The following is a 22021-nucleotide window of genomic DNA, read 5'->3' as shown; positions in this document are numbered from 1 at the left end:
AAAAATAAATCACTGAATGGAAAAGGTGGAAGACCAAAGCTAAGATTCTTGTAGTTTATATATCTTATCATTTAGAATTAAAAAGGGGAAAAAACAGCCGTAAAGTTGCAGAAGCTCAACGTGAAACAGATCCAGATGTGCTCATGGGGCAGGCTGCAAGTCAGGGCGCTCCACTGCTGCACCTTCCTCAGTCCACTCCAGATACACTGGAGTACAGATACAATGACGTCCCAAAGTTTATTGCAGCAGCTCTTCTCACATCGTCTGAAGCTGGTAAAGTCTCAAGCCTTTTTTCAGGAGATAACCCTGATCGTTCAGGGATTCAATAAAGCTCTCAAAATCAAATACCTGCAGTTGGAGGAAGGGTGGGAGAGACAAACGTAAATGCCAAACTGGAAACAATAAAATCCATCTGATAAAACAAATTAATTAAAAGAACTGTAGTATTTGTGCATTACTTAGTGAACTGAATTGAGCTAGAACTGAGTTAGTTTCCTTCACAAACCAATGACCTACAAGCAGGTAACACCCATCAGTTGCACCCTTTGCCTGTACACCATTCACAAATACACCCAAAGAATGCCGAGTAGCACACATATAAAACCAAGTTCTGAAACACAAGTGCTGAGTATAAGTCTATTCTTGACAGCTCTCACTGATTTCCAAGTATTTATAATGTACCTTTTGCCCATTCAGTATTCTGCATTGAATATATAAACACAACAGTCTAAATAAATACAATAAAAGTAATTCTGACTGCTTTAAAGACACGTTTGATTTCCAGACTTACTCGTATTTGTAGCTCCTTTGCAACCTGTCGAAGTTGTTGCAAATCAAAGAGATTGTTGTAAGTTTTTTCTGCAATACTGTTAAGGGCAGAGACAAATCTTTTTGCCTGTGAGCGATTGCTCATCCCAGAGCCATGCTGTGAACGTTCAAAGTCCAGTTTTCCAAACTCATCCGAGTAGGTTCCCAGCATGCTAAGATAAATATGTCAAAAGAAATGGAACATGAAGGCAAAAATATGTGAACTTCCTTCCTGAAACATCACTGTTTGAGATGCAAAGTTTTCACAAGACAGATAGTGACTTTATCCTAGGGAATGGTTTCCTATCAAGGGAACATTGAAAAAGCATCTGTCCAAATCACACCTGAGCTTAATTTGTTCAACAGCAAGAACAGAGAGTGATCACACTAGAGGAAAATCTTTGGCAGCACCTAAATTACTGTGGACTGATATTAAGAACTGCTGCAATGATACAGCTCCAAGGTTTAAGTGGTAGGATTTGAATGAGGGCTGCTGTCAGTTTTAAACAGCAATTAAAAACTCTGAATGTTGGTTTTTGGGAGCTACATTTGCTCAAGTCATTTCTTCACTGTGTTTGCATGTTTGTTTTAGGAAGTGAATGAATAGCAACACAGTGCTTTATTTGTAAAGCACTGCATATTACCTGTATTTCATGATTTCTATCACATCCTCAGCATCTTCCTTGGTACATTTCTCCCTTAACTCCAGCCTGGATCGTGCCTTTAAACAAAGTACATCAGAAAGGTATATTGAAGATATTACGCCTGATGAGAGAAAAAGCTACAGCCCTGCCCCGCATAGTGCTACAATAAGCAGTTTTTAAGAGCACAAAGACAGAATCTGAACATAGAGAATACAGATGACAGCTTCATTTTGATAGCATTTCATCATCTCTTTCACACGCATGATATCAAGATGTAGGTTGCAGTTTTTAACAGCTTCTTCTCAGGAAACTGCACATCACAAATAACGTCACTGAGACACAGTGTTACGAAAAATAGTAACAATTCAAGATGGGCAGCAGTTTGTCCCTGCCAGCACCTTCCTTTGCCTCCTAAGAGATAAATAGGTTTTATTTCTAGCTCCTTAACAATGTTTTATTTCATAAGAGGTTTTTAGCAACAGTAGCTCTTAAAGCATTTGTAGGTCTCTTAAAAAAAACCAACAAACACAATGGAAAAAACCCACACACAAAGGATAACTCTGCAGTATCGGTGTTATATAGGAATAATGTTTTTGTTTTCAATCCTTCAAGTATTAAAGCTTGAATTTACCTCCGTAAGTCGAATCAGCGACTCCAGCTGCCTGGTGGTGATTGGTGTGCTGCTTGGTCCCTGGTTCTGTTTCCGAAGCTCAAGGTAGAACTCCTGGAGGACCTGAGCAGCTTCTGGAGATAAGTGTGGGTGAACATACTGCCGAGCATAACCAACGTACTTCCTCAGCAGCTGATGTGGAATGGCATCAAAGTTTTCTCCTGGCGAGATCTAAGGCAATCACAAACAAGGGTCTTAGATTTCTGATCTGCCATCAGAACCTTATAGAACACAACCCAGTTTTTAAACAAACTTTTCATCTATGCTTTTACAAAATGCATCACGTTATAAAAAATAACTATACCGGTCTACTTCTGTAGCTCTTCACTGAAAGCAGCGAGCATTTTCATGCAAAATACCTTCCCGTTACCCAAAATAACAAATAATAAAGCAGCCCAGCTGATAAATTCTCTCCTGTATGAACTGACACAATTTTAGCAACTCCAGCATAGATAGATGATGTCAGCTACAACAGATAAGTTGTAGAAACTGGAGATTTCAATACTTGTTATTTAATTCAGAGCCAAATCTCATGAGAAAAAATGGGAGACTGAAGACGTCCAGCAAGTCAGGGCTGCCAGGCCCATGGCAAAGAGCAGCAAAGGAACAGACACAGCAGGAGGCACAGGAGGAGCGCTACCTTTAGTCTTTCAAGCAGGGGCTGATCTGAAACAACTTCAAGAACAGAGCGATCCTGCACGTTGGTACGGCTCACAGCTGCGCTGCTGCACGCTGCCTGCTTCCCAGCTCGGATTGCCATCACGTGCTCTGACAGCAAATGATCATGATCTTCATTTGGGGTGTCCAGCAAAATAAAAACTAAGTCAAATCTTGACAGTAAAGCACTCCCCATTCTACAGTAAAAACAAGAACAATACAATGCTTGTATAAAAGTAGCATGACTACAGCAACTCTGCTGTATATCAAAGACAGAGAATCCTGTCCATTTCAATCAAAACAAAGCAGAACAGCAATCTGTCTCCCAAGAAGCATGAAAAATTACTCTAGAAATCAATTTTATAGAAGACTGGAAGAAGCTCCTGTTCCAGAACGTGAACCATACAAGCAGCATTTCAGGAATTGCTTACTTTAAGTTCTCAGACACTGTTTTGGCTTTGTTATAATGCCCTCCAACTGGGTTTGCTGCAGCAACAATAGACGTTCTAGCTGGCAAGCTGCAAACAATACCAGCCTTGGCAAGGCTGATACTTTGCTGTTCCATGGCTTCCAGCAAAGCCTGATGCTGGCTTCCCATCTTATCAAATTCATCTATTCCACAAATACCTGGAAACAATCAGCACAGGACAAAGATCCATTAGAAAACACACTAACCGATGGACAAGCATATGCTACAGTCCCACATAGTGTCAGAACCCCAATTCCAATTCTAGATTCTATGCCAGTATTGTACTTCAAACTTTTTCAACCCAGTCAGACAAGCACTGCAGGGTTGTCTTACAACTCAGCAGCACCTCACCCCACTCTGTTTGTTCATATTAAGTATGTAACATTACCTTGATCTCCAAGCACTAAAGCACCAGCTTCCAAGGCAAAATCTCCAGACGCGCCATCTCTAGACAAAGTAACTGTCAGGCCAGAGCTGGTGGAAGTATTACCACACACATACACACCTCGAGGAGCAACGTTACACACTGCCTAGAAGAGAAGGAAGGAACAATTTCATAAGCCTTATTCTAGAGAAACAGTACAAAGTAAAACAAATCTGTTTCTTTCCATTTAACATGGCCCAACAGTCAAGTCAGAACTCCTATTTCTATAAATTATTAGGAATAACTACTTGTTGTAATTAAAATAAATAAAAATAAAATTGTAATTAATTGTAAAAACAGTTGTAATTGTTGTAATTAAAATAAATAAAATTAAAAAAGCTTGTAATCTGAACAGACTGACAAAACACAGACGTGCCGCAGTTAAATTTCTCTAGAATACAGTTATCATCACTGGATTTTCCTAGTAAATCTCCACAGTTAGTGGTGCCTGTACTTAAATGAAAAGATAACACCCATTGTATATTTGCTCAGTGCCAGATAAGACAGGCACCAACTACAAAGTTAAACAAACTAACAACAAAAAAGCACAGTAACAAAAACCACCACAGTCTGGCTCCTGCACAACTTTGTTATCCTCTTTGTCTTTTTTTTCCCACAGAGAAAGTGATGACTGAGAGGTGCTTTGTCTCAGGGTCTCATTGAAGGACTGGACTAATAGTTCATTTTGAATGACATTCTGTTATTTAGGAATGCCATTAAGAAAAGAAACATTTTTCTGATGCCAGAATTTCCTGAGTCAGTGCAAAAAATAATTTAAAATATTGTTTAAGAGGAAGAAATTCTACTAGCAAATTCTATCATACAAAAACGCCCACCAAGACTCCTACAAAAGTAGCAGCAGGTTCCTTTCCCAAAGGACAAAGATCTGGGTCAGCAACATAGAAATAGTGTAAGAGAATGGAAATAGACCTTGCTGATGGTGAGCAGCATGGTACTTATAAGAATGCACTTATTCAATTTGACAGCAGGTCAGCTAAAAGACAAGGAGGAGCAAAACATCTCACCAGGGAGGAAGGTCAGTGAAATGAGCTAACAAGGGAAGGACAACAAGCCAACGCAGTATTTGAAATCTCACAGGCTTGACTGAGTATATCTGCTTGAATAAGTGCTTTAACAGGCTGGTTCTCTTCTGGAAAGAGGACATCTCAAAACCCATTTGGGAACCATGCTATACCTGAGGCCTTCATGATAAACGAAGAGATCTCTCCAGCTAGGTAAGGCAGCAAGGAATTCAGGAAAAATGCGATTATACAGTAGGAACAAATAAATCCATACTTGCAACATTTGACTTTTTCCTAATCCTGGATCTCCGACGATCAGAACATGTGGATCTCCTCGCACTGGGATTCTGTTCTTGTCATCGACAAACTTCTGACATCCTCCAAACAAGGCCAGGGCCAAGCCTGCCTTTACAATCTGCAGCGGTACATACAAACACCAGTAAGTATTCAGTCCTGGCACTGGCAACTCCCCACATCTGTTTGTAAGAACTCTTTCTGAATGAAAGAACTTTAATCCCATAAGAAAGTTCCAAGGGCATAAAGCTGCCTCGTCTGTTCACATACTGGAACAACAGTGCAGTCACTCACAAATACAGCCCCTGCTCCTTCCATGCACCTCCAATAAACTTCATACATCCTGCAGGAGTTTAATGTGGTACAAACATTTCAAACCGCAGTTGCAAGCAGAGCTGATACATTGCGTACCTCATGGCCGTAGATTGCAGGACAAAGAGAGCTGAAAGACAAAGCATACTGTAACCCAGGAGGAATGCAGATCTCACATTCATTAATTAATCACTTGTTCTGTCTCTTTGTCCCAAAATACTTTTATAAACACATGCACTTTTTGCTTAGTTGTTGAATTCTTAGGGTCAGTTTAAATATAAAAGCAGTATTGAATTCCTCGAAATTTTCAGATAACCAGATATACTTGAAACAATAAGAAAAACCTCTCATTTGAGTTTGCACAAATGCATAGAACCAGTTTCCCCATGGCTATTGCATGTAACCATGCAGTAATGACCATCCTGAACTTTATCAAATAACTACATACAACTCCCTTCTAAAGGTGCTGCAGTTTTCTATCTTTGACTCCACTGGGAGGAGCTGAGGGATGGGCAGTTGGACAGGTACCTTTCCATCTGAGCTGAGGGTCTTTAGAGAACCCTCTAATCAGTTCTCTCACCTCTTTTCTCTGCTGTGGAAAAGCAGAGCAGACAACAAATCACGCTCATGAGGAGTTAAAATTAGTTACTGAGGAGCACAAATGAATGAATTGCTTTATTTACCTGTAGCTTTCCATCTCAGGGTTGATCTGAAACACTCTGAACTTCCCTGATTCCAAAGCTTTTATTTGCATCCCCTACTGCAATACTTCCTCTGGAGCCCTTCGCCCACTATGGTGTGTTAAATCTATACACTATATATTGTCCAAGCCTCAGACATCTCAGAGCTTTAAGAACAGCTGCCATGTTGGACCGAATTTGCTCACACCTAACCTAGCTCTGATACAACTTACTTCACAATAATCCTGAAGAGATTTTCCTCAGCTTGAATTTCTTGAACGGCATAGAGGTCCTTCAGTGAAAACTCCATGAACGATCGTTGAAAAGTCTCCTCCTCAAAATTCTTTGTTTTTTGTCCTTTACTGTTGCTGACAGAATTTGCCTCAATGTACAACAAGAACACACACTTGTCATTCTTATTTTTAGATGCTCCTGTTAGAAAGATTGACAGACAATTAAGAAATAATTTTTGCAATGATTTTTAAGTACCAATGTTACTTAAAAAAGGCACAAGATAATTAAAAAAATTAAGGTACAGGTATGTGCAAAATACAGGCTGTTCATATCTTAAATAGTTCACAGAATCACAGAATTATCAAGGTTGGAAAAGACCTAGAAGATCATCCAGTCCAACCATCACTAATACTTCCCAGCTAAATCATATCCCTCAATATATCCTATCATATAATGATATATCCTGTCATATAATATCCTAATCATGTATCTCTTCAACACCTACATCTTCAAAAATGGATGTACAGTGACTTACATCTTCTAGTTGCATTTTGTTCATTAAGTTCCATGCTCTTAGGTATACACATACCTTAGCAATTAAACATTTTCTATATCCTCGAGAGAACAATTACCGAGCAGTGAATGCAGTAATGAACGCACACAGTAAATCACTACTGAAATTCTCTACAATTACATTCATTCTATTACAGCTATGCACAGCATAGTTCTTCACTTGGGAGAAAAAAAGTTTAAGATTTCTCCAGGGAGGACTAAAGATAATATGCCTTCACAGTAGTGTGATGGTTTTCCTGTCCTTTAAAGAGATATCAAGGGGAAAAGGTTAAGCAGAAAAATGAATCTTAATGAGACTTGAAGAAATAAAGATGTCCTTCTCATATTATTAGTTCAGAGAAGGTTTTCCTATCAGCTGATATACTATGACACTTTGTGCCAGCACTGCCACTTCAGGACTAGCATTACCACAGACCAGAGAGTTGCAGAAGACAATGCCCAGCTATCATTAGACATTAGAGACAGTGCTCCTCTCAAACAGCAAAGCGCCTTACTTGTTCAAAATGATGCCTTGTTGTGAAATTCTGGGACCTTCTGAAGAGATAAACACTTAACTCTAGAACAACTTTGAAAGCTCAAATGGGACGGGAGGGCTGCTTATCTCGTACAATCAACAGAACAGCCACAGGCATGGGAAGAAGTCTTCCAGGATACATCTCTTACCTTCCTCAGTGCTGGACACCTTAACTACCCCGGTAATTGTGACCACGTCTCCCGGGACACAACTGTCCACAAGATCTTGAACCAGCTCACATTCAATCGTGCGAGGGATTCGGCCTGCTTCTCGCTGATCATCTGACATGAGCTCCTGGACCCTGCAACACACAAACCCATACCACACTAACTCTGTGCATAGCATTCCCAATTCAATTACATCATACAAACTCTGTAGACACAAACTTCTAACCAGTCCTTTCTGAACTGAGATGGGAGGCACGAGAAATGTCTTGACCGGCACTAGAAACAACAGGAAAGCTGGGGCAGGACACCAGCAGTGAAGGGACAAGAGCTAAGGGCTCTGAACTGAAAGAGCATAGAGAGATTAAAGTTACGCAGTATAAAACAGAGTGAGCCACTCTGTCACTACTGGACAGCCCTGTTGTATTACATTTTTGTGCAGAAAGGAAAGAAGCTTACTTAACAGACTGCCAGTCCACTGTGGTAGTTAAAGGAGAGCTCCTGTCAGGTGTGAATGACCGGCCACGGCACTCAGGAACAAGGCACTGTAACAGTATTAATTCCAATTCATTCTCAAATCTCTTTAATAACAGTTTGTTGGGTTGTTTTTTTTTTTTCTATTTTCTTTTTTTTTCCCAAAAAGAAAGTAAGCAAAACAATGAGATTTATTAACACAATTTCAGAGGAAAAATCCAAGTCAAATTAAAGTTATAAATTAACATCTACATCAATAATAAAGAGCTGTCAAGCACAGCCAGCTGATCCCTGATTCAGCTGTTGGAACAAACACACGTGATCGGTACAATCCCTTCCTTTTTTGACAGGAGATCCTACAAAGTGCTTTGTCTCACCAGGATACATTTTTTCCAAACAACAAGGTCATGTAGGAATGCAAAGTTGGATGGTAAGTTCAATCTTTTTCTAACGTGTTCACTGTTTAATCAAGCTTTAAACATCTGAACTACTCCCCCTCACAACCACCTATTCTGAATACTACCAGCGTTGCTATGTTTCAAAACCCTACAGAAATGCAAAAGGGAAAACCATAAAGTTAGATGATTTTAACTTACCTTAGTTGGAAGAGTGTATTTTCCATCAGGCAGAGGAACGCTCTGAACATCTCCACACGTGCCACACACGAAGGCCAGCTTAGTGCACAGAGGCTTAATGTTACTGACACGTACAACAGTGCCACGCAAGGCGATGTATTTCCCGTAACAGTTGGCCCGAACATTTTTCAGCTGAGTCAGTGGCTCATAGTTGTACAGTCTACAAAAGATGTTAAGCAAGAACAATTTGAAAGCTTACCACACTTAATGGATGAACCAAGAATGCTGCAGCCACACAAAATGAAGAGGCATACATGCTAACAGTAACCTTGAGCAGTGAGTCTGGAAATAGCATCACGGAGCTGAGTCTCTCAGCAAAACAAGTAAACCTTCAGCACCATGCATGGACAGGGTGATCCTTACAAAATAGGCTAAGAGATGTTCCTGCAAACAGAACAAATACCCAATGCCCATTACCTGGCATGGATGAGGGGAACATTTATTATGGGCTCTCCATCCAATGGCAACCCTTCCTGCACCTGCAGCTCTGCAGCATGCCTTTCAAGGTCCTTGGTTAGCACCTATATAGAACAGAAGGGCAAACATCAATGTAGTATGTCATACAACATGGATGCAGTTGGCTGTTCTTTGACTGCTATCTGTCACATTAGGGAAGACTAGAAAGTGAAGACTAGAAAGAAGACAGTGACTCCCGCTATTGTGTCTTCCTGCTTCTGCCCAGTTCTAAGCTTTATTCTAAGAGGAATTTAAAATAATGACATTTGTTAAGTTTCTTTAGTTAAATAAATAATCTATAATAATCTTTAATCCTGGTCAGTGTGTGGAGAGTCTGAGAATCTGCCTTTCATCAACTAGTGAAATGCTATAGGAGGTCCTGAATTGAGCCAGGAATTCATTCCTGCACCTGCTCCCACATCCAGCCACCAGGAATGGCTCCACTGCATGAGCTGGGGCAAACCACCCAGGCAACCCACAATACATTAATAAAACAGGAATTAGACGTCCCTATTATCTATCTATTAGAATTCCACTTAGTTTTAGTCAACTGTTTCGATGACAAATATATAAAATACAATAAAACATTCACATCTATCAGCAGTTCAAGTTTACCTGATGAATTGCCAGACCCATGCACTGCAGTATTTTCTGAGGCATATCCCGTAACTCAGTAGACACATTTGGTATGGATTTAGTTAATTCTCTGTCTTCTATCAGTTCCTTATAATCCACAAGGATGCTTCCCTTTCTTTCTATTTCATCCTGTGAAACATTTCAAGTTATAAAATACACTTCAAATGATAAGCACCACACAAACAAAACGTCATAAACATTTCATCGCTGTGATGGAGATCGTCTTTGGAAGAAAAAACACAAAAAATATATGCAACTGCATCAATATAATGAGATACATACACACATGCACAAATATATACTTACTTTATCATAGAGTTCAATGCGTTGCATAAAAAACTTCTCAAAGGCTTGTGTCTTCTGCACAAAAGGTGACTTGTCAGCATAAGCTAAACAGAAACACACAGCGTTAGTAACTGACAAACAGTTATTAACACTTCACTAAATACAGAAACAGGCAGTTCCTCTTTCATTCTATTTCTGCATTCTGTAACAGAGGAAGACGGATTCTCTCTACAGTATGACTAAGTAATACAGTAGTATCAGTACAGTATTAGTAATACATACAGTAATGTTCTGTTACAAGGTCTCTGACAAAAGAACCGTGTCTACACTGACAGAGGTCAAGCAGGTAAGAGAAAAGCACAACAGAGGCATCTACATGCCAGCATGAGACTGCATGCTTCATGTAGCTAACTGAACATATTTTCATCATGTTTATCAATAGATTATACTTCATGCTATTCAAAACTCCTTCCTAAGGCTCACAGCCCACAGATATTTCAGTATGCTACAAGACTAATTTTATTACATCCACCTTCTCAAACAACAAACATGAATTTAGTGCCGCTCTGCTACACAGGAGGCTCGAATCCCAGGAGTTGGACTCGATGATCTCTAAGGTCCCTTCCAACCCACACTGTGATACTGTGATACTGTGTAATTTCAGTTGCTTTCTATTCCTCTTATCCCCTTTATGTGTAACTAGACCTAGAGAAATGTGATAAAGTTATTAGCTAGACTCGAGTCTGAAAATACCTTCAGAGAAATAAAGCTTCCAGCCTTTATATGGAATAAACTGGTCCAGTGTCGACTGAACGAGCCGAGAACTCGCTGAAAGAGATTAAAACAAGGTGGATATGAGCAGCTTCACAGACCCCAGCGCTCTGAGTGCACCAGGGGACAAGCAGAGGAGGAGCCGGCTCACCAGGCTCGGGCGCTCTCTTCAACTCCACCTTCTGCGCCCTTCCCCTCCAGCTTCCTCGCCAACCTCCCCGCCAGCCCTGGAAGCCTCGTCCCCGGGGGCAGCCCCTGCCCCTGAGGTCCCTGCTCATGGCAGCAGCTCAGAGCGCATCAGAACAGCGTTAATACGAATCTCTGTAGGGCTCACGGAACTCCTCACAGAACCTCGCAGGCGGGAAACCGGTTCCTCAGCGGCGCCTGCGCACTGCTAAAGGAAGCAGCACGGGGGGAAGTTCCGGCGGTTGAGCGGCGGCCATGGCGGTGGAGCGGACATTGAGCCCGCGGATCTGTGAGGGGGACTGCGCCGTGCTGAAGCGGGGAGACGTCTTCAAGGCTGTGCCTGTGCTGCGACGGAGGTGAGGGATGGGTCCGGCTGTTGGGGGTTTTCAAGTCCTGGCACTTGGTCTTTCAGACGTGGTTAAAATGATGCTTTAAAGATCATAAACTTTTCTCCTTGTTTCAGAAAAATAATTTTTGAGAAGCAGTGGTTCTATCTGGATAAAGCCATCGGACACGCCTATGGAACTACATTTGAAGTAACGAGTGATGGAAACCTTCAGCCGAAGCGAAAGGTGGAGGAGGCTCCCACAGGTATTGCAGGGGATTGATGGATGCTTGGGGAGAAAAGCACTGCTGAGTTATTCTTTGTTAAGAATGGCAGAAAACCTTTCTATTTTTCATTAAATTATGTTACTGATACTCATTCTGTCATAAAAGTGCATGTTTTTGCCTTGATCTGCTGTTCCAGTTGTCTTTTAATATGGGAGAAAATCTGAACCTTAATTTGGGTGAATATATAGAGAATGATGTATTTTACATGTTAATTAATCAATTAACTTACACGTTTCTTGGCAAGAGCACAAAGCATGTGGGTTTAACACTGAGATGGCTGCTTTCTGTGACGCTTAAATCATGTTTCTCCAGCTGAAAAGTACTCAGAGCTAGATTTTACAAATCTATGTCCTTTTCTCTTAGAAACAAAAGAAGCAGGTACAGATAATCGTAACATAGTTGACGATGGGAAGTCTCAAAAACTGACTCATGATGACATAAAGGCTTTGAAGGACAAGGGTATTAAAGGACAGGTAAAAATAAGGTTTTGGTGTCGTTTCTGTGCTACCTTGATGGTTGTCTTTCAGTTTATGGAGCAGGCTATTCTTTTTAATGGCACATAGACTTCAGTGCTTTTTCTTTGTTCTTCTGCCTGAGTTGTGTTTTTCTTAAAGATCTGCTTTTACAGAAGTGCAAAAGCTCTTTTCTGGGAAAACTTCATGTAAGGTTGGCAACTTTATCAGTAGAAAGTCTAGTGTGAATTTTCACTGTATTGAGTCGCAATGGACTAATAGAGGAATGCAACAGACATAAGACAAATATAAACCACTAAGGAAATATAATTCACATGATCGTTTTTTCAGTTTGTTTCTTAGAAAATTCAAAATATTACTTTTATATTACAATTGTACAGTAATTAAAGTATCAAAGATGCAGTGAAGGATTATGGACAAACACATACTCATTAACTAATGACACTATGTAACGAGAATACTATTGGTGTGCCTCTAGGCTGGTGCCTACTAAGCAGTGATGCACGTGTTTTATCTGCACCTCAAAAGCTAAGAATATTCCCAAGAGATCAGTTCTTTTAGAAAAGGTGTTGGTTTATACCCCACACTTAATCCAGAACAAGTGGGACCTTCTTAAATGCAGCCATTGCAGCATGTTCTGTTCTGCAGACATTGTCAGCCAAAGTCCTCTCATCTTTGGTTTATCCTTTCTCATAAAAGATAAGAAATTGCTCATGCTTACATCAAGTTCATCTCGTCTTTGCACTTTGCTGTTTGTTGCTGCTGTTCAGAGCAGCTGTTTTGCTTTTGCCAGCTTAATAATGGATGAGTCTGAGGAGTTCAGAATGTATTTCCTCTGTTTCCATGGTTGTGCTTCTCTTGGTGTTCTCTCTTTGATAAGAATGTACTAATGAGTCTGATAGCTTTGATGTTTTCTGTTAGTTCTCATTAGTTCTGTGGCAGAAGGTCACTGTCTTTTCTTTATGTCCTCTGCATGTCTGTGCTGTACATCTGCCGTACTCATAACAGAGGTTATTAAAATAGTCTACATTGTGAACTGTGATTTCTGAATATTCATTTTAGACTGTTATATTAGCAGCAATAGATACCATCCTTCTGTGAATGTCTGGTAAAGTTTGAATATGTGTATGTGAATGGTATGTCTTTGTCATCACCATAGGATTGCAGAATGATTTGGGTTGGAGGGGACCTTATAGCCTACCCAGCCCAAACCCCAGCCATGAGCAGGGCTGCCTCCCCCAGCTCAGGCTGTCCAGGGCCCATCCAACTTGGCCTTGAGGGCCTCCAAGGATGGGGCACCACAGCTTCTGTGGGCAGCTGTGCCAGGGCCTCACCATCCTGAATGGAGAATTTCTTCCTCTTATTTAGACTACATCTCCCCTTTTATTAATTTAAAGCCATTCTCCTTTGTCCTGTCACTATCAGGCTATGTAAAATGTCAGTGCCCACCCTGCAGGCTTAGTTTGAGAGATGGTTGCTTCTGTGAAATAAAGCTTTGATTTTCCCATCACCTTCCCAGATTCCTCCCATATTCTGAGGGACAGGTGTGTGGTATTAAGCTGTAGTATTCCTGGGGTGCTGCAAGGTGCTGCAGCTTCCTTTTAGCTTGTTATGTTGACCCTACTCTGGTTTCCTCACTAAACTCTACTGGAAAAAAAAGTAGATACTATGTTTAACTTTTACTAAGAATAAGGCAAAATGTGCACTGATTCACCCTCTTAATAATGCATCTTTAGCTTTTAAAGGCTTGAAAAAGTTGCAAGTGAAAACTACTTGCACCACTGTATTTTGGACTGAATTCTCAAAGCACTGTGGGAGATACGCTGTCCATGCTGAAAATACTCCTTTTGTCATTTCTACCACCAAACTCTCTAAACTCCTATTAGGAAAGATTACACTGTTGCTCTTCATGCATAGGAGCATAGAATTCTGTCAGTGCAACTACTTCACAGCATTCAAAACGGTATTGTGCAGCATTAGCTTGTAGGCATGAAGACAAAGCTGAACATTGAAAGCTTGTTATTTTTTCTGTTGGAGGTCTTAATGATCGCTCCAGCTGGAACCTGAAAGCGTGAGAAGTGAGAGTTGGATTGGCAAAGGGAGGATATTACAACGAGGCCTGGAAACAAAAACTGGAAATCTGGGAAAATCTGGAAGGTGGAGGGGGAGGAAGTACTAGGAGTACTTCAGTAAATGCTTAAGAATCTGATGTCCTGCAAGGAGGTGGTACAGGACTCTAGCACGATTTGAAAGACACAAGTAATTAAGTGGGGCAAGGGAGATGCCTGATAAATAGGGTAGTCTCCTTTGTATTCAGCATGAGATAAAAATATGTAGGTACTGAGGCTTCAAGTTAGAGCTGAAGCAATCACTGGCTGATCAGTAGAATTTTACATTGTCATTAACGTCAGTAGAGCTTTTTCTTCCAGTAGAGGAATGTATGTGATATTTTTTGTGCTTGTTTGAAAACGCAAACAAAAACACCCACTAACTATGACATAAATGAGAAATACATACCAGCTGTAATAAGTACCAATTGTCTCCTCTAAGGAAATTGTTCAGCAGTTAATAGAGAACAGTACAACGTTCCGAGACAAAACGGAATTTGCTCAAGATAAATACATAAAGAAGAAGAGAAAAAAGTAAGTGAATTTTAAAATGTGGAAAATATTTACTAGTTCCTGATGTTGTTGTGCTTGAAGTGAGGCTACTGCTGTGTACTTCTTACAGGTACGAGGCACTTATTACGATTGTAAAACCATCCACTCGCATTCTTTCAACGATGTATTATGCAAGGGAACCTGGCAAAATTAGGTAAGTTTTATTTGCATTCTCTTCTTGAATGATAACGAAGATATGGATATTTTTGAACAAGTATTTTAGTATGATTCTAGAGTATATGATACCACTCTTTTTCTTGTTAATGGAAGGACTGTAAAGTAATGAAAAATAACGTGGTATAGAAAATGAATCAATATGTTCCTGCAGTGGGGAAAAAAATATTCTTTTGCATGCAGCATCAGCTTTAACCATTTCCTGCCACTGCTGTTTTGCAAATGACCTTCTGGCGATGGCTCTCTGCATGTCTAAAGTCTTTTGCTTCTTACCTGCTTTTTATTTTATCTAAGGCTTCTCAAACCTCTTTCTTTCTCCTTCCCCATCCTACTTCGTCTGGCCTCTATTGAGCTATATGTCTGATTCTAAGAAAACAGATCTGATATTTCTTGAAACCCTTTGTCTTCTAGCCATTTGCGTTATGACACTCTAGCTCAGATGCTTACTTTAGGAAATGTCCGTGCCGGCAACAAGATGGTTGTAATGGAAACATGTGCAGGCCTTGTGCTGGGGGCTGTGATGGAGCGAATGGGAGGTGAGTCATGCAGTAACACAGAAGATGAGGGCTAACGTGAAACTTAATGTGAAAACGCTTGGTTTTGATATTTCTAAAAGGAACTACTTGAAAATACTTTTTTCACTTTGGTAGGCTATGGAACCATTATCCAGATGTATCCAGGAGGGGGACCCGTTAGAGCTGCCACCAGCTGTTTTGGATTTCCAAAACATTTTTTCAATAATCTTCATGAATTTCCACTCAGCAAAGTGGATAGTCTGCTCTGTGGGACGCTGTCTGTGGAGACTCTGCCTTCAGAACCTGAAGACACCACATTAACAGAGGAAGAAATGAATGGACTGGCTGATGAGAAGCAGACTTCTGTACAGGGAACAGAAGAGGAATCTTCTGCTGAAACAGCTATGGAGATCAACCAAACAGAAGAGCAGGAAACAATGGACGTTAACGCTGAGGATGCAGAATGTAAAGAGAGCAAAGAAAGAGAAAACAAAGAAAACGTAAGGATATTGATTATGGGTATTTGAGTTTTATGATGTCAGTACAGCGTTGCTGATTTCAGGCTTGATGAAGTATAGTTTATTCAGGTGTTGAAACTGAGTTTAAAACTTGCCTTACATTGAGCCGTCTAAGGTGCATAAAGCGAAAATGCAGTTGATGCAGTAGTGATTATGAGTTAAAGCACAACATGTTTGATTGTTCGAAGGTTCGAGAAAAGCAAAGAAAACAATGGGAGAGAAGGAAAAAGCTAACAGAAACTGCTGCTTTGCTGAGAGAGAGGAATGCAGATGGGTGAGTCAGAAAGCTGCTCTGTTTAAAGTGCATCTATAGAAAATCACTGCTCTTTGAAATGAATAAAAGCTTTGTTTTAGAAATATGTTAATTCTTAATATATCGTAGTTAGCAGCCAAGGCAGATGTGTCTTGGGTCTCATTTGATTCTCACCTGGTTCTTATTTGTTTCATCACTTCAAGGGTTTGAGATTTCCTGATCTAAAAGTGATGGTGATGTAAAAAAAAATAGGTGTTTTACTCTACAGTAAACAGAATCCAGTTGGAATTTAATACTAAAGAACTGCAGATAGAAATCACAAGATTCTCGTATGTAAAAATGAAGTTGCGGTCCTAAGCTCACTAAATTAGAACAGTACTTGTATATAAAAAAAATAAACTAATTTATTTTAGAACAACAAAAGCCACTTAATTTCATTTTACCTGCATTAGCCATAATTTTTTTTTTTCCCAACAACTTATTTCCATGATGTTTTCAATATTGGAAGTTTAGAAATATAGTAAACATATTCCTAGCAGTTCAGCCCCACAATAACATAAGAGCACTTTGAGGCTGTGCCTTTCTCATGAGATGAGAAAGCAAATGCTGAGGTGATTTGATTTAATTAAGTAACACTGATTTATTTAATAGCATTCATATTCATCTTTCTTTATAAGAATGCAGTCAGAAAAGGAGTCACATGCTGCAAAGCAAAACAATTCTGACATGGTGGCTCACTGGGAATAGACCTGCTTTTCTCAGGAAACCAACAGATGTGCATTTTTTTAATCTTTGTTTTTAGTCCAAAGTATTTTGGCTAATGCTCGCTTGTACTTTAGTGCATTTCACCTAGAATGGTTCAGCGGTAGAATCAGGCTGTTCTGTGAGAGTTCAGATACAGGTCATTCTGTGTTCTCTGAAGTCGTAAAATAATGAAGCTTTGCAAAGAGCATTGCCTGTCTCCTTGCCATCAGCATCACCAGTGATGTCTGCAGATGACTGCTAAGCTGCCTGAATAGTGGCAGCATTTTGCTGTGTTTCAGCTGCTCTCTCCTGCACATCATAAAATGATAAACATCAGTGCATGATTTGGCAAAGAAAAGAAGTGTTGGACTTCACTTGATTCTTCCTGCCGTGTAAAATAGAATCCAGTTGTTGATTCTGAGTTCAAGGAAGCCCCATTAGTCTTATCAGACTTTTATTAGTCTCTTGTACAAGTGATTGAAAATGAATGTTTTGAATGTTTCTTCTTTTTTTTTGTTTTGTTGGTAAATCAAGAAGGGTGTAATAAATCACATATGTGAAGGGAGTACATGCTCGAGGAAGTCTTGAGTATGGTGGGTGGTGGGGGAAAGAAGCTTCTGGGTGCTTGAAAGCAGTGCCCCTCTCTGTAGTCATCTGCCATGTGTAGTCCTGCATTAGTTTAGTTCAACAACCATGCAGTATGTACTACTAAGGCAGAAGAAATTGGCATGGAATAAAGCAAGCGCTTCAAACTAATAACTGAGTTGGCATGGGAGTAATGGCAGGTGAGGAAGTCCAGATTTTGTTCTGTTTTGCAGGAGAGAAATGGGAAAAGGATATGTAAAAGCTTCTAACATTGCAGATAGGGAGAAAGGCTAAGACGCTGTCAGCGTAAGGAAAAACTAGTAATTAGGTGAAGATGAACACCAGCTTTAGGAGATTACTTCTTGAGACCTTGACTGTAACAACATTTACTACTTAATGTGGAAGATACAACTTTAGTAAGATTTATATTTCTTTGCTGCTGTTATATGGTAAAGGAATACTTGTACTAGACCTGTTTATTAGTTTCATTTGTGAGTTCAAGGCAGAAGATGTATGTCTGAGGGGAAAGAAGGAAGGCATCTGTTAGGGATGCAGTTTTTGTTTCGTAAGGGAGCGGGCACTGATGGATCACCACATTTGTTTTGTGGGAATTGGATTATAGATGCTCCCTGTGTTCAGAATTAGACCACACAGCCTCTCTGTACCTTCTGTGTCTTTTTTCCTCTCTTGTCCTCTATGTTAATTTTGAGACTGAACAGACCACCTGCTGACAGCAACGTCTGCTGCCATATGAAAGAACATAACTTGATTTCTCATGTTGCCCCTCATCTCTCTCCTACCTTCCTGTTGTCTGGCAGAGTTCCTTTCAGTGTCAGTACAGTACTCAGACCCTTCTGGAATCTGGTTTGGAGTCTTATTTCCTCGTGGTCCACTTGGCTTGTTACTCAGCACAGATGTTTTGCAATTTGGATTTGAGGGAAACCTGGAGACTGCAAAGGATCTGTCCAATAGAAAACCAAAATGCAAACAATTGCATAATGCCTCTTTCATCTCTAATTTGTGTTTAAAAAAAAAGAAAAAATTAACATCTTTACCTACATTTTATTAGGCAGGTTTGACGGAGTATCCAGTGCTGTACATTCCTCTGGAGAACAGTTACTGATTGACAGGTCCTCTCATATATTTGTACAGTGGAGAAGCAGTTTGTTTTCTGCACAAGTACAGCTTGTTAACTACTTGAATCTTAACTGTTCTTGACCATCTTAACCCTTGCAGGCTTAGCAGTGACTTTATTTATTAAGACTGTGGGTATCTATACAGAACGCGAAGCATCTGTAAACACAAGTTACACTGTGATAACTAAAATTAAAGATTAAAATACAAAGACTTTAGGTTGTCAAGAATGTAAGTTCTTTTCTAAACAAATTTCTAGTCGTGCCCATTCACAAATTGTTTTCTCTTTAAATAACAACTTACATAAATACTTAAGGAAGATTACGGAGTTTATAGAATCATGCCTGAAGCTGCATTCTAAGGAACAGCTAGCAGCAAAAAAAAAATAAAGCTATATTTTAACAACTGTCATAGGCTATAAAAGCAGCATTAAAGTCCATGGGGTTGTAAGAATTATTGCAGAGTTCAGAATAACTGAAAGGAGTGCTTCTGCAGTGTGTTCAATAGGCTGTACTGTATACGAGCTTTTTATCCTCCTAATAATGCCAGTAGGAAATAATTTGTTTTTATATTTGGGGAATTGTTAGAGCCATGAAAATATGATGATGTGTAACATTAAAGGGTAATTGATACTCTGTGCTAACTAGAAAATGTTGCTTGATGCTTTAAGAAGCCGAAGACTAACATGCATGAAATTTCTTTTACAGCTTACTTGTAGCCAGCAAGTTTCACCCCACTCCTCTATTACTGTCTTTACTGGAGTTTGTTGCTCCTTCGCGGCCTTTTGTTGTCTACTGCCAATATAAAGAGGTAAATGGAGCATGTTACTCTACCTGTTATTACTGTAAGCTTGAGGTTATGTTGCCATATAACCCATTATTTCTTTTCTTAAGCCCTTATTAGAGTGCTACACAAAGCTAAGGGAAAGAGGTGGTGTTGTTAACCTAAAGCTGTCTGAAACATGGCTACGAAGCTACCAGGTAAGGATTACGCTATTTGGGGAAGCAAAATGTGTTTTGGATTAAATGAAATTATGCGCAAGCTCATGCATTTGTTTACATGACAGTGATGAGGAAATACTTTGAAGTATTTTAATGCAAGATGGCAATGTTTTTTGAATGGAAATACTTCATTTTCTACTTCCAAAGCAATTCACTGAAATACTTGCAGAAATAGAAAGGCAGCACACCGAAAAAAGTTCATAATTGTGCTGGATCAGGGGTTTTAATGACTAAGTGACAATCTAATGTAATATTTTTGGTATATTTCTTGTATGCTATATTAATTTCTAATTGGTTGGATAGCTTAAAAGATTTTTGTAGTGCAAGAATGGTAATGACCTCCAAAGTTGGTGTCTTCACATAACACATTTCCTGGAACTAAAGGAGGAATTTCAGGTCCTGAATCTCCAACAGTGAAAAGTACTGATTTGACTTTGTTCAAACAAGGTGTGCATAGAAGTGGAGCCCCCTCCCCACTGTAAAGAGCAGAAGCACACCTCATTTGTAAGCAGCTCACCCCTTCTGCAAGGTTCTTGCATTGTATTGGCTTGCTCCTCACCCATAGGTTTCTAGAGTCCATAAGGAATTATTTATTATACAGGGGCTGACTTAAGGCAAGGGTGGCCATAGTTACTGGCTGTCAGGAATGATGGTGAGACAAATGGATGTTCACACAAACAGGAGAAGACTTACAGAAAAGAACAGCGGAGCTGAAAGCATTAGCTCACTGCTCTGTCTTACAGTGACAGTAGATACATAAAGATGGCTGGTATGTTAGACCCAGTGTGGCTTCTTACAAAGTAGGTGAGTTCTAAACACATAAATAAGACTTCAGGTGTCTGAGCCTTGAATTTGTAATTCTGCTATAAAACCAGCAGGTGTTTCTGGAGGTGTTTCTGGTACACAGACACTTTGCCCTTTCAAGGCAAATGCACTTTTCAAATGTTGTGGCTGTAACAAATACTGTAAACTGAAATACACCATTAGATGTGCACATAGAGCTTGACTCCTCACAGTTGCTTGGTTCTTCAGTTTGTTTTCTTTGTTCTATTTAAAGGTCCTACCAGATCGAAGCCATCCAAAACTGACAATGAGCGGAGGCGGAGGGTACCTTCTATCTGGTATAACTGTTGTGCTGGATAAAGGCAAATCTGATTCCAGTAATTCAGAAGCACTGAAGATGGAAGAGCCATCAGCTAAAAGATGCAAAGTTCAAGACCTTTGTTGTTAACAGTGGGAGAATTGATTTGTTTTTCAGATCTCAGGAGATATGTGGTTAGTAAAATAACAGGTACAGTTTCTGTGCTCTTGACAGCACAGAAATAGTACCTGTCATACATACATCAGTCAACAAAAAGCAGAATCATGTGGTAGGGAGAACTGTCTCTCCTTCCAAGTTTATGTGGGCAGAATGAGAAGATAAAGTGTTGGAAGCCAACCCTGTGTCAGACATCACACTGAAAGCACACTAACTTCAAAGAAAAGACCTGATGGTCGAGTGGAGAAGTTAATGTGGACATGAGTGCTTTCACTGATGCTTTATCTTTTCTTGTTTATTACCAAAACTGGATAGGATTATATAGTTTTTAAAACATTGAGTCTAAATTAACACACTTAATTTTGCTTCTGATTTTTCTAGAACAAAATCAGGGTAAAACATTCTGTGTAGTGATCTGCTCCCTCTTCAGACACTGAGCCCTGCAGTTCTGAGTAATGTAAGGAAGCAGCATAAGCAGCAAAAACTATTAATACAAAGAAGTATTTTTCTTTCCAAAGGAGCAATAAAGAGAACATAAATTCCAGAACTTTATATAATGCCTCAGTGTTTCCTGAAATGAATACAAGGGAAAGCATATGTTAGTAAATTAAATACCAAACACTTCAACACTATCTTTGTTGTTAGTGTTACGTGTCATTTTCCTGGTAGTTGTTTTATGTCTAAGATGTGACCACTTTGAAAACTGCCATCTGTATATATATTTATTTTACAGTTCCATTCTTTCATAATGTGTTTTTTTTTTAAACCTTTGCATTTTACGTTTTAATTAAACCGTGGGATATTTTTCCTAATGAGTTTTATTTTCTTGTTATTTCTCAAAAGAGGAAAAATTACAGTCTCGTTAAGGACTAAGTAGAAATTTTAGGGAAGAAATACTCTTGGTGCTCAACCCCTGTTTGGGAGCCATAGGCACATGTGGGAACCCAGAGCCAGCAGCATTGGGCTTCTTTTCTTGAACTTTACTACTGGAATTTGGAGCTTTGGGATCAAGTGTTTGGACTTCATAAAGCTGTACAGTTCTCTATATTAATAACACTCTTTTAGGAGACTATTAGCTCAAAATAAAAATGGGTTGTATGTTGTGTAAAACAGCTCCAGTTTTCCTGACTGAATAATTACAGTGAATAATTACCTATCTTCAACTTTCTATCTTTTTTCTGGAAGCT

At 39.6% G+C, this 22021-nt stretch overlaps 2 protein-coding genes across 3 annotated transcripts; one reads left to right on the top strand and one right to left on the bottom strand.

The window, feature by feature from the left end:
• Positions 1-40: 40 nt before the first annotated feature.
• Positions 41-11017, bottom strand: MCM8 (minichromosome maintenance 8 homologous recombination repair factor). The gene is made up of 18 exons (XM_015857061.2): positions 10873-11017; positions 10704-10778; positions 9972-10054; positions 9645-9794; positions 8991-9094; positions 8535-8733; positions 7924-8009; positions 7450-7601; positions 6213-6411; positions 5399-5429; positions 4968-5108; positions 3636-3777; positions 3210-3405; positions 2762-2975; positions 2083-2292; positions 1452-1528; positions 791-980; positions 41-348 (listed from the first exon to the last, which is right to left on the bottom strand). Exons 1-18 carry the CDS (start codon positions 10997-10999, stop codon positions 256-258), a joined length of 2469 nt encoding a protein of 822 aa, XP_015712547.1. The 5' UTR covers positions 11000-11017; the 3' UTR covers positions 41-255.
• A 125-nt stretch (positions 11018-11142) lies between these two features.
• On the top strand, positions 11143-21946 carry TRMT6 (tRNA methyltransferase 6). 2 transcript variants are annotated; one of them, XM_015857064.2, is made up of 11 exons: positions 11143-11263; positions 11371-11498; positions 11883-11992; positions 14543-14634; positions 14723-14806; positions 15238-15362; positions 15477-15841; positions 16048-16133; positions 19283-19385; positions 19469-19555; positions 20634-21946. In XM_015857064.2, the coding sequence occupies exons 1-11, from the start codon at positions 11163-11165 to the stop codon at positions 20805-20807; spliced, it is 1455 nt and encodes a 484-aa protein (XP_015712550.1). In that variant the 5' UTR covers positions 11143-11162; the 3' UTR covers positions 20808-21946. The 2 variants fall into 2 exon arrangements, with proteins under 2 accessions (XP_015712550.1, XP_015712551.1); XM_015857065.1 differs by lacking the exon at positions 11883-11992 and having other exon boundaries at positions 11146-11263.
• The last annotated feature ends 75 nt before the right edge of the window (positions 21947-22021 follow it).

The sequence above is a fragment of the Coturnix japonica genome, chromosome 3 (genome assembly GCF_001577835.2).
Source record: "Coturnix japonica isolate 7356 chromosome 3, Coturnix japonica 2.1, whole genome shotgun sequence".
Classification (NCBI taxonomy): Eukaryota; Metazoa; Chordata; class Aves; order Galliformes; family Phasianidae; genus Coturnix; species Coturnix japonica.
Note: the sequence above shows the minus strand (reverse complement) of the source record. Positions and strands in the feature narration are given on the sequence as shown.